Source organism: Aulonocara sp. 'chitande type north' Nkhata Bay, linkage group LG7 (genome assembly GCF_057382095.1).
Source record: "Aulonocara sp. 'chitande type north' Nkhata Bay isolate Kocher_YH1m ecotype deep benthic linkage group LG7, A_spYH_male_GT1.1, whole genome shotgun sequence".
Lineage (NCBI taxonomy): Eukaryota > Metazoa > Chordata > Actinopteri > Cichliformes > Cichlidae > Aulonocara > Aulonocara sp. 'chitande type north' Nkhata Bay.
The window spans coordinates 56005871-56022500 of NC_141350.1; the positions used below are offsets into that span (position 1 = coordinate 56005871).

Sequence of the window (16630 nt, forward strand, 5' to 3'; positions counted from 1 at the left end):
TGTACAAACTGACACAATTACAATCAATAAGAAAACTCTCGTCTCTCCAACAGGGTACTAAAGAACACGTTATTGTTCACACACTGTTTACATTCATTTAAAGCCAGAGCTGGAAGGAAAATGAAGAGGAGGCAGGGACAGAGTGAGCAGCACAGAGACTGCAGGACCACGACAGTATCCCCCTCTTAACTGGAGCATTTTTTTTTACCAAGAAGCTGGGAGCTAGAGTCTGATGATGGTCAGCAAGGTCCTTTGTCCTGAGGAGGGTGGTCCAAGGGGCCTTCCAGATGCATAGACAGCGACAGAACTCTCACCTTCGAGAGAACAGAGGAGGTTGATTGCCCAGTTCATTTAGTCTGCCTGTTAGTCTACAGATGGAAGCCAAATAATAGACTAACCTGGACCGTGATGCAGACAGACAGAAAGCTCTCGAGGTTGGTGAGTATTCGGGAGTCCGTGCCAAACAGCATGAAGTTAGTAATTCAATTTAAACTTATCAAAAAAATAAATAAAGTGAGCGCTTGGACCAAAATCAACATGATGAAACAAACTAATAATGGCAGAGAGATGCAGCTGATGTGCACTCCTATCCACCAGAGGGCGGTGGATGTGGTACAACCAGTCTGTGCTTGCCTAGGTAACGCCCTTCTTCGCGGCTCTTGTGGCTCACTGACGACAGCACAGACGCCCACAGACCGGTTGTACCACATACTTTGCACACTGCCCCCATGCGACAGCAGGGCGCTCTGCGGGCACACAGACAGCACCTCGGGCGGACAGTCCCGGGACTGCCAGCGGACTGTGAACACGATATACCTGCGGGACCTTCAAGTCCGCTCCTCGGTGCGCTGTTTCGGGGATTATCCGCCACAGAGACAGGTATGCTCCACAGTTTGATATGCGCTAACCGATCAGAACAGCCTGCTATCTGCTTGTAATGTTTGTGTGCAGATGTCCTAACTCTATCTGACAGTACTACACAACTCGCTTCCTGATGGTCCTAAAATACGTATACAGTGTTTCTTCTTCTGTCTTCCCACTGAGAGACACGTCGCAAGGAAAAGGGAGATTTAAGAATTTAGAAATAGTTAAAATGACTTCTTCATCGCCTTCCTCGTGAATATAAAAGTATACTTTACATGTCTCAAACAACCCTGGTCACAAGTTGCACATTTGCTACAAGGAAATTAAAATGAGATCCTACGGACTTAAGTTACGGTACTGTGTCTGAAAGTCTGATTCCAAATAACTTGTTATTGTCCTCATAAGATTTTCCAAAAAAAGATGACCTAACCCCCCCCCCCAACAGTCGTGTGTGGATGGGTCAGGGATTCGTGAAATCTAACTGTGCTCCTTCCAGCGCTCGCTCACATGTCACACACATTTAAGGTTTAGATCTACTATGTAAATTTAAAATTTATTTTGATGTTAAACATTTGTAAATGCTGTGAAAAATATAACATCGCATTTTTTTAAAATGTTGTTTGGAGCTAAATTTGCTAATATGTCGCTTTAAAGGGTGCATTTGTAGTGCACAAAAGCTTAACAGCTATATGTATTTATGACAGCATATCATGATTTCCCACGCGTCCTGTTAACGGTTTTCCTTGTCCCTCCTGTGTCACCCCATCATAACATAATAATAAACATACCTCCGGTCGGTAGGTCACATGGGTCCAGCTGTAGATTCTTAATGGAGTTAGCAAAAAAAGTCATTTCAGGAAATCTAATACAAAAGCATTGTGTAGCCAGGCTGGATCTGTAATTTAGCTGCTTCTTCCGCTTTCAGGTAATACAAGCTAAAGTAAGAAAACGCAAAATTAATGCAAGAGGTAACTCAGAAGTAGTTCTTGAAAGTATTTCCTGCTGTATCCCTTCTGGACCCTGCTATTGTCTCCACCTGAACGATTTGTCTATTAATCTCCATCTCCTTTACACTTCAAATATATTAAACAAATACATGTTATCATGCAGACTAACACAGCATCTTCATCTGTGGATTGAGAGAGGGCAAGATGGTGAATTTCAGCCTGTGGGCTCTTCTGCCTCCCATCTACTCTGTTTGTACTGCTGCTGGACTGTTGATGGTGTAAGTTTTGTTCTTTTTAGGAACACATTAACCTCATATATACACTCAGAGAGGTATATGAACAGTTAAAAAGAGCCAAAAAAGCAACAAAGATAACCAGATTAACTGGTTATTATCTGTGTACACTCTGTACTATTCAATTCAATTCAATGAAATTCAATTTTATTTATATAGCGCCAAATCACAACAACAGTCGCCTCAAGGCACTTATACTATACAGATACCCAATAAAAGAAAACCATGAAGACACCAAAAAGGATCATTGCAACACAAAACAGCACTGACACAAATATCTATGTCTGATAAGCAACTAAAAAAACACAATATCAACACAGAGACATAACGACTAGAAAGAAATGTGTAAAATGAGCAACAGGAAGTCAAATATTAGGGACGAATAAGATTAACCAAAGAGAGATTAAAAATGATAAGAAAAACATGTGACACACAAATCAGAAACTAACAAGAAGCACTCCGACAGCCCAAACCTGCACCAAGGCAGCTCACTCTCTGAGGAGTATTTACTTTTAACAGAACCGCTTTGTATTTTGGTTTTCTTTGTTCTTTTTAAATGGACTTGAAGAAGTTTGTAGTGCAATAAAAATGCATTTTGGTTTCAACTTGAACGAAAGGCAAATTTTCTATATGTTGACAATAGACACCACACGTATAAGAGTCATAGTTTTGAAGTTATAAGGCTTTTTGTCACTTTCCAACCAATAATTCTCGGTGGATGTAAGTCAAATTTCATTGGATTGTTACCATCACCCCACCCTACACCTACAAAGTTTTATCAGGATTCATTCAAAACGTTTTGAGCGATCATGTTCCCAGACAGAATGACACACGTGTGCACACCCAACCTGCTAGGGAGGGTGGGTTATGTTTACCAGTAGGTTACCAGTGAAAGACTACAAGAAAGGGAACAAAAATGGGAAATGAAGATGAAAACCAGATGATAAGAGACTATGAACGCTGGCGTTACATGAAAGTATGTATGTAGACGAGCAGTTCATGATCGAAATATTTCAAACCAGAGTAGTTAAAAAAACAAACAAACACACACACCTCAGTATTGCTTCCACTTTTGCTACAGAATGTTTTATTCATTATGTTTCTTTCTGTGTTGCTGCCTTTAAACAGGTACTTCATAGCTGTTTACAATAAGAACATAACGCCGCTGGGTTCACAATACAGGTTTGAATTCATATATTTTATATACTGCAGGTATTTCTTTTGATGTATCTGTGGATTCATGCTGTTCATTTGCTTTAGGAGAAGAAATGGCTCCCTTTATCCCCCCTACATGAGGTGTGTGCTGTGCTCTCCGTTTCATATCATATTAACAATAAAAAACGTTTAATTTAAGAATAGCAAATATGATTTTTCTCCTGCTTCCTGTCTCAGTATTGCAGGCAACTTTCCTCCAGCCAGCTGTGTCTTCAGTGAAGTCATGAACCTAGCAGCATTTGTAGGTAATGGAAACATTGCTCTAGAGCTTTCATTAAAAGACAGCGATGGAGCTCATAAGAAAAAACGTATATCAAGCTTTGGATACATAGACAGTACATTAGTTTGCTGTTTTCATTGATTCAGAACATCTTTCAGCTCATTTAAAAAAAAAGAAAGAAAAATAAATCTTGTTTTTAAACTACTCGCTGTGTGCTGAGAGGTTTGTTTTTAGATCCGTAATGGTTCTTCTCCTGTTTTCAGGGTTTTTTATTGCCGTTTTCAGATACCTGCAGCTGAAGGGCAAAATTGACAAACCTTGGCTGAACATTTCTAGTTTGGTGGTTTTTTCTATTAGCTCCTTTGGAATGACCATTGTAGGGAATTTTCAGGTAGTTACACACAAACATACACATGCTCATACATACACCACGTCATCTGGTGGTTAATTTTCCAACTTAATAACTGAAGTCTGGGTTTACTGACTGACTGGTTTTTGTGTTAGGTATTCACTGAGACAAACATTCACAATGTTGGCGCCGTATTGGTGTTTGGACTTGGAACCTTGTCCTGCTGGCTGCAGTCCTATATCACCCTGAGAGTTAACCTGAAGAATGAGGGGAAGATGGCTGCCATCGCTCGATTCCTGTTGTCTGGATCCATCACTCTTTGCATGATACTTTGTATCCTTTTACTTGGTATAAAGAGAAGAATACACTCATTTGAGTGAGATGCCCATTTTTCACATGAAATGCAAAAGAGCAAAAACGCTCCCTTACTGGCATTCAAGAACGAATTACAACTCCAGGTCCCACAGAGTTTTGCACCTTTTGTGTAAAAGGTAAATGAAAACAGTATGCAATGATTTGCAAATCTCAGAAACCCATATTCTATTTACAGAAGAACACAGAAACATAACAAGTGTTTAAGCTCATTTTGACATTTAATGGCAGCGACAGGTCCCAAAAAAAGGGCAACAAGAGGCTGGAAAAGTAAGAGGTACTAAAAAGAAGCAGCTCCAGGAACTTTTGCAACTAATACAGTGAACTGGCAACAGGTCAGTAACATGACTGGGTATACTGTAAGAGGCAGAGATTCTTGGAAGTAAAAACTGGCAGAGGTTCAGCAGTCTGTGGAAAAAACTGTCTAAAGTTGTGGAGTATTTTCAGAATAATATATCTAAACACAAAGTTGCAAAGACTTTGATCTCATCATCAACATATGTATTATTTAAAGATTTGAAGAAAATAGAGAAATGTCTGTGCATAAGAGGAAAGGCTGAAATTCAGTACTGGATACCCATGCTCTTTATGCCTTTAAGCAGCACTGCATAAAAAACAGCCATGATTCTGCATTGATAATCGCATGCATGGCCTCAGAAACACTTTCAGGAAGTTTGTTATTGTCTGTGGACAAAGCCATGCCATCCATAAATGCAGGTAAAAGCTCTGTCGTGCAAAGAAGAAGCCATAAGTGAGAATGATCCGGAAACCCTGCAGACTTTAAAATGGACTGAGGCCCTGTCCACTGTTCTGTGGTCAGGGGAATCGAAATTTGAGTCTCATGGACACTGCGCTCTCCAGACTAAAGAGAAGTGATATCACCATAATATATAATACATACTTTATCTGATATTTGTTTGATGCCCGGAAACATGTAAGTGTGACACATATGCAAAAAAAAGAGAAGGGGGGGCACTCTGTTTATTTGAAATGACAGTTTATTTGGGTTTGTATCGTTAATGCTTCATCTTTAGAATTTCCTGATATAGGCTACATATATTCTAAAATTTAATGTTTTAATTTGATAGATTTTGTATTTTCTCTTGGCTTTGGTCTTTAAACCTTTTATGTTTTTTTATCAAATTGATCTGATTATGATCTGATTATGATTATGATCTATTACTGATCTCTTTATCTGATCTCTTTATCTGATTCTCTACCTAATAAGGAGCTATAAAAATACTTTCAGACCGTCTCTCTGCTCTTAGTTTGGATGGAGTTTATTTTCTACCCAGCTCAGCAGATGAATAGCACATAATTCTGGTAGAGAACTGTAACAATATAATGTGATGTTCATTTTTCATGTGCTCACACCTTCACTCTCTGAACCCTTAACTCCATCGACACAGACTTCTCCCTGATGTCTCAACGCCTTCATATGCATGCAAGTCAATGCCAGTGGGCACTCGTCATGATGTTGCTCATCTTCATCAGCACTTTTGCCATTGAGTTTCGTCACAGCAGCTTCAGTATTCTGTGCACAGACAGACCAGGGTATCCCTTCCATCACTCAGAAACCTCTGAAGGGCCTATGTAGCTGCTCAGTGAGCTGTACACAGGCTAATGTATAAGGTCTGATGTTGCATTTACAAGTACATACTTATTACTCAGTTACAGCTCTCTTTCAGGGGCGGATCTAGAGAAATTTTCTTAGGGTGGCATGAGGGTGAAATCAAATGGGGTGGCAAAATTACACGTTACATTCTGTAATACGCATTATATATGGGTGTAATACATCAAATGCAGTAAGTACACACGTTTCATATAAATATACATATTTTCTTTAAATTAAACGTTTCAGTTATGTAAAAAACATGCAAATTTTGATTTATTGTACTGTATATACTAAATAAGTATGCAGTCCAGTAAGTGTAAAATCCAGAGAGCTACGCAACATGAGGTGGTTCATTTCCACACACAAGTCTAACTTCAGTTTCACACTCTTTTTGTTTATTAGAAATACTGTAATCAAATTGTGAAATGCTTAAATTTACACAAAATGCCAGAAATCTGCAATGTCTCAAACACCAACATCTCAAAAATATTGAAGATAAAAGGTGAGTGGATGGAATGGCCACTACATTAAACAGTTTAAAGGTAATGTTTGAAAAGCACGTCACCTGAGAGTGTAATGAACAAAACAAAACCTTAAACACTGCATTCTTGGTGGATTTTAATTGACTTGGTACTAGCAATCATTGCCAGTATGATTATTTGTGTTATTATGCACTCTGTGTGTTAATGTGTTTTATCATCTTTTATAGGTTTCCTATTCATTTTCAGTTATATGAAATACATAAATAAAAAAATTCAGTGAAGTAATAAAACTGATGTTTCTGACAGTATTCATCTTTGCTGAGGCTCCACATAACTGCACTGTAGCACAGCTGTGTACATACAGATGTCACTGTATCTGTAAGCCTCAATAATGTGGTCAGGGGATTCTCTGAACATTCCAACAACCAATAAACACAAAATATAAAAACTTTGAATTGGCCATCATCTTCCAAGGTGGATGGCACTATTCCCACTATAGCTGGTTAAACCATTAAAATTGTGTAATTGTAGCAGTGTAGCCATGTGAAGAAAATACAGGCAGAACTACGTAGATCCAGTTTTTCTGTGAAAAAAAACAAAAAAAACAAACAAACATTGGGCCTCGTTCAGTATGTGTATGGAAACGTTGTTATCCTGAGCAAAAAACACAAGCGCACACAGAATTACAGAAAACCTGTGCAAATTTTGTTCATGCCACTGTGTTTGTTAGAGACTCTGAATCATCCATATAGTGCCATGCTTCTACTACTCTTTGCAAAGAAGCAAGTTTACCTCAAGGTGAAGTGGAGAAAGTGATGATAGTGTAAGCCTGCATCATTAAAGCAAGAAAACAGGAGGAGATATAACTAAAGAAACTGAAACAGTCTCACAAGTCAGTGATTCATGTATATTTTAATGAATCTGTTGGTGTTCTACACACAGAAGAAATGAAGGTCTATAACTCTTAGTAACATTATTATTAATGCCGCTGTTGTAGTTATCATTTGATCATTATTTACATTTCCAAAACACCATGTGCCAAACGATTCTTAGAATTACAATTTAAAAAAAGTTCTGAAAATGGCCTTAAGGCTCTTGTGCTTTCCTGGTTTGCACATCTCTGCAACATAGTTTGGAAGTCTGGTGGTGGAACACGGCACCAGCACTTTATCCTCTGAAGAACAGTGTCGACAAGTTTGCCCAACTGTATGATATGTGTGCGGTTTTTTGGACTTTGAGGCCACATTTAACTGCATCTCTTAGGGCTGTTTTGTAGCATGAGGCATCATGTCTGTTGTTACAAACTGGGCATTAGTAGAGTTGCAGTGACAGCTTCAGGTTCACATTGTTGGAATGATTCTGTTGATGGTTTTTGAACAGAACTTTTACGTACATACATTGGTGTAAAAAAGTGTTTCAGATCATTGAACAAATTTAAATATTAGACAATGATAACACAACTAAACACAAAATGCAGTTTCTAAACCAAAGTGTTTATTATTTATGTCAAGGTGCGTGGTGAGAACAGGACCCAAATAACTAACTCGATAACTCAACGATCCAGCGTTGACTCAAGCTCAGTCAAACAGTTTAGTAACCACTTTGCGAAAGTGATCAGCAGCACCTGGAATCTAGATGGAAGACAGGTGTGGCTGGCTTCAGCGTGGGAAAGACCTTCTGGCCTGATGACGCCCATAAACTGGCACACTGGAAAACACACATACAGGAGAAGGCAGGGGAGCCAAAACAAAACAGAAAAACATACACTCAGGCAGATCGACCGGCGGAGACTGCCAGACGATCAGTTTAGGAGAGAAAATCCAAACCCTACATCGTAGAGAGAAATTTGAGCTAGACAGCTAAAGCCCCTATGTAGCACTTATGTTACTGTAAGACACAAGTTACTAGACCAGTTCTAGGTTGCAGGAGTGGTGGAGCACAGCACAGTGAAGAGACCAGAACCGGAAATGAAAAATGAAAAGCTGGCATCTTTAATAAAAAAAAAATATAAAAAAAAAAATCAGTGTAATTTAATGAGAGAAATTCTTTTGTGTGGTTTCTCTTTTTTCCCCCTTCTGACTTTTAAAAGCAAAAAGCGGAAAAGCAACAATAAAAGTTAAAATTTAAAGATGTTTTCTAACATTTTGGGACATTTTAGAGACAACATTAAACATTACTTATTCCTCACCACTTTCTTGATTCTTGCCGATCCACTTGGCACTGTCTTTATGGATCCTTACTTCATTTTGCACCGATTTACAGTTGGCTCTACAATAGATGTCCCTGGTTCAACATCCAGTCACAGCCCTGCCATATGTCCAACGCAGTTGATGGAATCAATGCCAAAGTCTTAAAACTTAAAGAGTCTTGAGAAAATAAGTTCTCCAGGGAAGGCTTCGGTTTCCTTGGTGGAGTGGGGCTCCTGCTCTCGTCCTCTGTCTAAACGTCTTTAGAAACTGGCAGAACTCCGACATGATAACTCTGCCTCTGAGCTGTAGTCCGTGACTCTCCAGTGGTTTGTCATCTCACTGTCTTCTGTGCGATCAAGAGCAGAGATTACTCTAGTGACGATGAGGCCGTCACCAAGGTGTGGACACAGTTCCTCCGGTCTGTATTCAGTGCATAAATATCCACCTTGTCTGGAAGTACAGGAGTCAGGATCTGAGAATGTAAGTGGCACCCTGCAGGCAGCACCATCATACCAGCTGGTGAGCTTGTAGAAGGAGATGGAGTGGTGTTCTCCCTCTGACTTTTCAGCACAGCAGTAAAAGTTGTCGTCATCTGCTCTGAGTGAAACAATCCCCTGACTGCAATATGAGGAAACTCCTTGGACCCCGTAACCAGGTCATGGTAAAGGGAGAGGATTTGATTGTTTATAGAGTCCAAATGGCTGCTGCTTAAAGGCTGGTTCCTCAAATTTGTGACGACCATCTGACGTAGACTGACTGGACTCACCAGCTCAGCTATGAGAAATAAAAATGTCATCCATGTTAATCATGACATAATCAGATAAATTAAGAATTTAAAATGTCAAGACATGGCTTTAGTTCATCATTTGTTATTTCCACAAACAGGCAATGAGAGGCCCACAGCAGAACTCATTCTTTATAAAACCCTTACAGGCTGTACACTCTGCAATGACCTAATTAAAGTACCCCCTCCTAAAAAAAAATGCTTAAATGTGTTAATTAATGCATAAAAACATGAATTTAGTTCTATTAAGTTATTTAACTGTATTTAGGAGGAGGTAAGACAAGTAAACAGGTGGAAACAAGTTTCTGCCTTACTTGTGAGCAGGTCGGAGGAAGCGTGGGGGGGAAACTGCCAGCGGGTTCGGGGTGAGTGTCTGTTTGGCTGTGATCCAGAGAGTTCAGAGTTCCACAGTGTTCCAAGACCAGAGGTGACAGCAGGGGGGGCAGGCAGGTGGAGCAGGTTATCTGAATGACGGAGTGACCAGCAATGAAAAGGTAGGTGAGGAACTGCACAGATGAGTGAATGGTCTGAGAGGTACTTTGACACAAGAAACGATAAGTTAACGCAACAAGAATGAATAACGACAAGTACACAAATTGAAGGCCCAGCACTAGCTAATGTTAGCAGACATTCTGGTGAAGACTCACTGAGAGCGCTGGTCTTAAATACCGTCAGCTGAATTGCCAACAGGTGTGGAGAATAGTTGGGCTAATATGGCTCCACATGGGGGAGGATACCTAGAGCTGCTGGAGAAGCACTGCAACTCACCCAGACATGACGCCATTTTTATTTTTCCCCCTTCCCTGACTGACATAAAACAAAAACCTCATATGAACAATTTGAAAGCTGCTAAAACATATTCAGACATAGTTTCCAAAGACCATTAGTAGCTCAATGTCTGGATCAAAAACATTCCAGTTCTGTTGATGGTTGCGGACAAAAACCCTTGTTCCAAGTGTTCTGCAGTTCCATTTCAAAGTTACACTTAACAGTCTTTCAGTGCTCCTCTGTTTTCTTGCAATTTCTTGTCTGAACTCAAGTAGCTCAACTGTAGCTCAAGACCAGTGAGTAAATGAGGCCAAACAAAATGGCAACTGGAATTGCAATGTTACCAAGGTCATGGAGCACTTCAACACTTTCAATGATTAGCCCAACATTTTCAAGTTTGTCTGTGGGTTCTGGACCTGGTGCATTCCCTAATGGTTGTTCTCAAAATAAAAAGAAATTAATCTTTAGCCAGAACACAAACCTGCAAAAACATTCTCTTTGCTTCCACAAAGCAAATTTGTGGAAAGCAGAGGCCACTAAACTTATCATGTTCTCCTTTATGAGGGTTTCTGGGTCGTCACTGAGATAAACAATTAGCACCTTCAGTACACAAGCTCTTTTAGTTTAAATGGCATCTTACTGCCGCAAAGAAGAGGGCGATGTGTAAGATTATTGTTGTATTATGCAGTAAACAACACTAGTAAAAAAAACAACTACAGTAAGAAACACAAAAAGTAATCACTGAAAAGTCCACAATACCCAAAACTTTTAATAGTTTCTGCAGCTGAAAGTATCACTTTAAACAGTTTAAATCTTAGGTTTAGGGAGATTTTTCCAAATCTACTTACTTTGTAAACAAAATCTTGTGAGAAAAGGTTATTATAAAAAGAATAACAGGAAGAAACACCAAAAGTTATAGCACCCAAAAATAACCCGCACAGAATTCTAGCTGCTGCATGAATTTGGATGTAGGACAGTGGTGATGCAGGCAAACTCTGCTTCCACCTGCAAACATTTAAGAATTACAGTAAAATGTGAAAAAAGTATTTGGTGGACCACAACAATATGATGTAGGAAAATAATAACAACAATGAAATCCATGAAATGCATTTTTATTTTCTGATTCATTTTAGTTAAAACAATGTGAAATAATCAGAAGTGGGAGTGGTGCGCTTTCTTAACTGCAGATCCAATTTGAAAATTGCAATTTCCAGCTCTGGGTGAATATTCATGAAAAATTTGAACACTTTACAATTTTTTATTTATTTATTTTTTTAATGGAGTAATCAAGACAATATAATGATAACAATATCTCACGCTCAGAAAAGAGAGCTGGCCACCTTCTTTTGAAATCAGCAATGAAAAGCTTGTCTTTAATCACCCTGCCAGGAATCTACTGATCTCTGCAATGTCTGATCAACATGTGATCTACATAGGTAACTTTGGAGTGCATTTCAAGCTTTAAAGGTGCATGGAAAGTTTAAACATGTGCATGGATAAGGGTGTCTGTGGCCAAAGTGGCCGTGGTTTAACCTGCAGTGCTTCAATAACTGAGATCTTGTAGTCTCTTGTGCTGCACACTCTTTACACTTCCACATTCATGTTAGTGAAATTGAAACAAAACAAAAAGACACTACATCATATATTACTTATTACTTAAAATATCCTCACAGAAAGTGTAAAGATACACTCTGACCCTTCATCATGATCTTGAAGATGAATACTTCTAAACATTTAATGGTGATGGAATTTTACTTGCACTATGTAAGTGTCACCAATAAATTGAATTGTTCCTGTCCAGCCTTTAAGTTTGGAGATGCTTTTCAAAAAAGAGATGTGTTGTAATAACATATTAACCAAACTTGTGGCTATAAAATAGAAAATGTACAACAAGTCCTATTTTAGTTTTACAGTACTAACTACATTAAAACATTACAATAATAGCTGATTCATTACATGTCAAACTCAAGACCACCATCACAGTATTTAGTTATAAGACTGGTGAAAGTGTATATGAGTTGAAAAGTTTCATAGAGACTTAAAATCAGCTCATCAGCTCTGTGCAGACTTATTCACCTTTGTTCACTCATGTTTGGTTTATTTAAGATAGCCCTTTTATAGCCCTGTAATTTTTTATCTTGAAAGGGGCTATACAAATAAAATTTTAGTTTACTTACTTGTCTAATTAGATATTTGTGTTAATGATCAGTTAACAGGTGTACCTTATACTACTACCTCTGCATTACAGTGTTGCTCTGGCATAGTTTCAGTATTGCTGTTGTAGGACAAATAAAACACTTTCATATAAAATAGTCCCCTGTTGTCTTCGCACATTTCTTTATACTGACATAAATGTTAACCAATAAATAATACCAAATGCAAAACATGCTTTCATTTAATAAAATGGCACAGACAAGTAAACTGAGTGTTGGAATATCGATTTTAAATAACGTTTTAAACAAATGAACAAATTCTTATTGTTGTTTTACTTGTTGTTCATTAAGGTACCGCCGCCTACTGGCGTGGAGTCTGAACTGACGGAGCTGGCCATGTGTGCATATTACTGCCCTGTTTGTTAGCTGTGAAGTGATTGCTAGTTAGTGGCTTACCACCAGATATATTTGTTAGCGCGTGCATAATCTGTAGTCTGCTTGATCTGTTAGTCTTGTAAAAACAGCGAGGACCGGGTCCAGCCTGGTTCTTCCGCCGCGGTGCTGCTAATTAGTAAGCTAACGTCAGCTAACAAGAGCCGTTGCAGACTCACCCAGTAAAAATGGCCACTGTTTCTATTCCTGCCTGCAGTAGTGCCCTGCTGCTCGACATTGAAGGCACCACCACACCGATTACATTTGTGAAGGTAAGCAGCGTGAAATGCAAACGAAGTCTGCACGGTTGTGCGGCTATGCTAACAGCTGCCTGTCACCGGTAGCACACATCTAAACCAACAAAACTTCACAGGGTCTCTCTATCTCCTGAATATAATGCAATTTTATTGATTTGCTTCTACAAATGTCTATATTTGCTTTATATAACCAGAAATGCCGTTTGACAACGAACACACCTAACGCTGCGTTCATGTCACACAAGAAGTGTTGTAATTAGCAGTTTCATGTAATGTTTTTACTTTCATGGAAGCCTCTTTGCTTTGTGTCTTAGAATACGGAAGTGCGTTAGAAATAGACATGGACATGTGAAGTCACCATTCACAATGCTCATCAACATTGAGCTACACACTGTTGGGTTTTTCAAGAGCTACATTGAACCACATTTGCGTAGGTTAAAAAAAACTCTTCTCTGGGTAGGCAAATGTCTGTGCAAACAGACACAACAGCTGTACCATAAATGAAGGAAAAGGCTTTTAAAACAGGAATCAATAAACATTGTTCTGTTGGTATTTTCCAACTAGAGAGACTGAATTAGAGCCCAAGCATAAGATCTCTAAGAAAAACATGGTGATTTAACAATCCCATTTTCAAGTTCATCGGCTTTCCAACACGGGAAACAATCACATTTCTCTAACGTTTGTTGTATGTTGTTATTTATTTACTCATGTATGCTGCCTGACTGCTCGGATCAGCTGGTTGTTGTTTGTTTGTAAGTCTTTGTAAGGCCCCCTGGTGGACAAACTATGGACATCAACTCTGGTTGAAGGATGTTTCTCCCATCTCTTCTGTAGTTTCTGTTATTAAAATTAAAATTTATTCGCTGCTATAAATACGGATTGGCAGATAGGTGATCTCGATCTGCTGACAAATCACTCAGGCTCTAGTGTGGGTTTTATGTTTTATTTATTTATTTTTGCTGTCACGTGTCCATATTTTCATTTCTAGGATATCCTTTTTCCGTACATCAAAGAGCATCTTGAGGATTACCTGTCCACTCACTGGGAAGAAGACGAGTGCAAACAAGATGTTCATCTACTAAAGAAACAGGTAGCTAGCAAACATGTTTTTAAGTGTGATTCCCTACTGGAAGAATGAAATCCAGGCTGTTACTCAGCCTGGCAGGAATGCAGTTTGTTATTTATCAGCAGCTAGTGAACAAAGGAGGGAAAACCTTTATTTGGGTACTGAAGAATTCTTACATATTCAGCTTCTATCCTTTATTTTCTGAATTGCTTGCCTTTTTTTTTTTTTTTTTTTTTTTTTTTTTTTTAATGAATATTGACATACCTGTTTTAATCCACCAAGTAAACCAGGGAACATCCCTTAGTGCTCTTTTAACAAAAAGGCTAACTGTCACGGCAGATTGAAGAGGACATGAAACAGAACCGGGCGTGTCCTGTGCACACTGTGGACCAGACAGTTCACACAGATGAGGAGAAGGCCATTAGGGAAGTAGTAGAAAATGTTCTGTGGCAGATGGCAGCAGACAGGAAGTCCACAGCGCTCAAACAGTTTCAGGGTCACATGTGGAGGTCAGCTTATGCATCTGGGAGAATCAAAGGCGAGTAAGTACACTGATCATTTTCCTCACTTTTGAAATTCATATACGCTTTTACTCGGGTTTGGGTCATAATTTGGTTTGTTTGTCAGAAGTAGAGATAACCCGCCACCGCCACCCCACAAAAACATAATAATAAGCTGCTTTTTTTCCCCCATCCCTTTTTAAAATCAGGGTCTATCAGGATGTAGTTCCATCTATCAGAACATGGAGAGCACGTGGCCTGAAAGTCTACATCTACTCTTCTGGAAGCGTGGAGGCACAGAAACTTCTATTTGGATACTCTGTTGAAGGAGATCTTCTAGAAGTTTGTTCCCCTTTCCTACTTTAGTGCAAACACAACCTTTGCTTACACATAGTTTCTATTTTTATTTTATTTAATTTTGTTTATTATTTTTTTATAAGAAGGTAACATTTTTGTATTGGAGGAGCTGTTAATGGCTAAAACAAATTTTAAGCTCTTGTTGTTTTTGTTATTGATATTGTCTAATCTGATGGTTTGATTTTTTTTTTCTTTTCAGTTATTTGACGGTCACTTTGACACCAGTATAGGGGCTAAAGTGGACGCAAAGAGCTATGAGAGAATTGCAGAGAGGATTGGCTGTCAGCCTGAGGAAATCACATTCCTGACAGACGTCACCCGGGGTAAGTATGTTAGCAATGATAATATTCTCCGTTTGGTCTGGTGTTTGTCTGCTAGTAAGATAACATAAAGACTACCAGGATGAATAGATCGGTGGGACGAAGGCAGTGATCGGCAAAGTGAGGCTTTGTGAAACACTGAAATGTTCAAAGTAGTCGTTTTGTGTTGAGGTTTTGAATCCGTCTTCAAAGAGACTCCTATTGGCCACTTCTGTTTATTGTCACGTCTTGATAATAATATTCTGTTAAGGGCAAAAAACTGTGTACTTTTTTTTTTAACGTGACTGCATTTGTCATTGCAGAGGCCAAAGCTGCAGAAGAAGCCGGCATTAATGTTGTGGTGGTGGTCAGGCCTGGAAACATGGAGCTGACAGATGAGGAGAGGGGCCATTATAACCTCATTACCTCCTTTAGCCAACTTCAGCTTACAGGACATGCTTAACAAAGTGCGTAGACAGATGACTTCGTGATGACCTCTCCTCTTATTTTGCCCCCACCTTTTTTGCAATTCTAGTGTTTTATTGTTTTGGGGGGGTTTTTTCTTCCACATTGATGGGTGACGAGGGACTGGCGATGCTGCTGGGACTGCTGGCAATCAATGGGGCTGATTATGAAATTCCAGTCTTTAAAGGTGGCTCACTATCCAGTTCTTTCAGGATGCTTTTCTCATCAATAGAAACGGATGCACCAAGCATTATAGGAACACAAATGGGACTTCAATGTCATTGGACCATTTGATTGAATGGGAAGCTGTTGCTTTACATTTACAAGCCTGAAGGAAACTGCACATGACATGTGAGACTAGCTTTTTACCTTTTAGATGAACTGTATTTGACTGCCACTCTCCAAATGTATATGCGTGAACTGTATTTCTTAACCATTTTGTAAATGTTCATGTACCATTTTCCTTCCTCTCTACCCAAACAAATGTGTCGCAGACGTATGAAGTCCTGTGCAGTGAGTGAACTGTCTCGTTTTAGAAAGTATAATTACAGTATAGATGCACTCAGCAGAATGAGAGTCTTCATTTGAAACTTTGTTTGAATGTCTTAATTAATCCCCCTCACAGGTGATGGTGTCTATTTAAATGTGCCATACTTGTTGTTCATTTGTAATGTTGATCTTGGGAAGTGAAAATACTGAAACATTGCCAGACTTTGTGTGAAACATTGTTGGTATTATTCAGGAAATGGACTTCTAATAAATGCCTTGTCTCCCCCAGAAGCCTGACTACTTCTTCTTCAGTCCAAACTGTTTTTAAAAAGTGCTTCCAAATTGAACAGTAAGGATTACAAATGGCTAAACCACAAAAAAGAAAGGAAAACAAAAAACCCTTAAAGGTGCAATTTAAAATTGGTGCTTTGATAAGTAGCTTGTGTCAACATAACACTGGTTTGTCCCAATAGGTAAGTGATTTTAACAAGCAGCAGAAACATGCGTCTTCAGA

At 39.0% G+C, this 16630-nt stretch overlaps 2 protein-coding genes and 1 pseudogene across 3 annotated transcripts; 2 read left to right on the forward strand and 1 right to left on the reverse strand.

Annotated features, from left to right (window-relative positions):
- The first annotated feature begins 682 nt into the window (after window positions 1–682).
- On the forward strand, window positions 683–6647 carry tmem150c (transmembrane protein 150C). The gene is made up of 8 exons (XM_086301465.1): window positions 683–879; window positions 1975–2089; window positions 3233–3286; window positions 3365–3400; window positions 3497–3564; window positions 3803–3930; window positions 4044–4221; window positions 5670–6647. Exons 2-8 carry the CDS (start codon window positions 2016–2018, stop codon window positions 5855–5857), a joined length of 726 nt encoding a protein of 241 aa, XP_086157591.1. The 5' UTR covers window positions 683–879; window positions 1975–2015; the 3' UTR covers window positions 5858–6647.
- A 664-nt stretch (window positions 6648–7311) lies between these two features.
- Window positions 7312–12649, reverse strand: LOC147326320 (uncharacterized; annotated as a pseudogene). The gene is made up of 3 exons (XR_015130092.1): window positions 12617–12649; window positions 9645–10038; window positions 7312–9320 (listed from the first exon to the last, which is right to left on the reverse strand). The product of XR_015130092.1 is annotated as an uncharacterized LOC147326320 (transcript).
- Window positions 12608–16401, forward strand: enoph1 (enolase-phosphatase 1). Its single transcript, XM_086301464.1, has 6 exons — window positions 12608–12955; window positions 13929–14030; window positions 14346–14548; window positions 14716–14848; window positions 15063–15186; window positions 15486–16401. The coding sequence occupies exons 1-6, from the start codon at window positions 12872–12874 to the stop codon at window positions 15623–15625; spliced, it is 786 nt and encodes a 261-aa protein (XP_086157590.1). The 5' UTR covers window positions 12608–12871; the 3' UTR covers window positions 15626–16401.
- Window positions 16402–16630: the final 229 nt, after the last annotated feature.

Coding starts and splice junctions, on each gene's coding strand:
- enoph1 (XM_086301464.1), top strand. CDS start 12,872: ATGGCCACTGTTTCTATTCCTGCCTGCAGTAGTGCCCTGCTGCTCGAC. Junction 14,031..14,345: donor TTCATCTACTAAAGAAACAG/GTAGCTAGCAAA, acceptor CTGTCACGGCAG/ATTGAAGAGGACATGAAACA. Junction 15,187..15,485: donor CCTGACAGACGTCACCCGGG/GTAAGTATGTTA, acceptor TTGTCATTGCAG/AGGCCAAAGCTGCAGAAGAA.
- tmem150c (XM_086301465.1), top strand. CDS start 2,016: ATGGTGAATTTCAGCCTGTGGGCTCTTCTGCCTCCCATCTACTCTGTT. Junction 3,931..4,043: donor CCATTGTAGGGAATTTTCAG/GTAGTTACACAC, acceptor TTTTTGTGTTAG/GTATTCACTGAGACAAACAT. Junction 4,222..5,669: donor CACTCTTTGCATGATACTTT/GTATCCTTTTAC, acceptor CCATCGACACAG/ACTTCTCCCTGATGTCTCAA.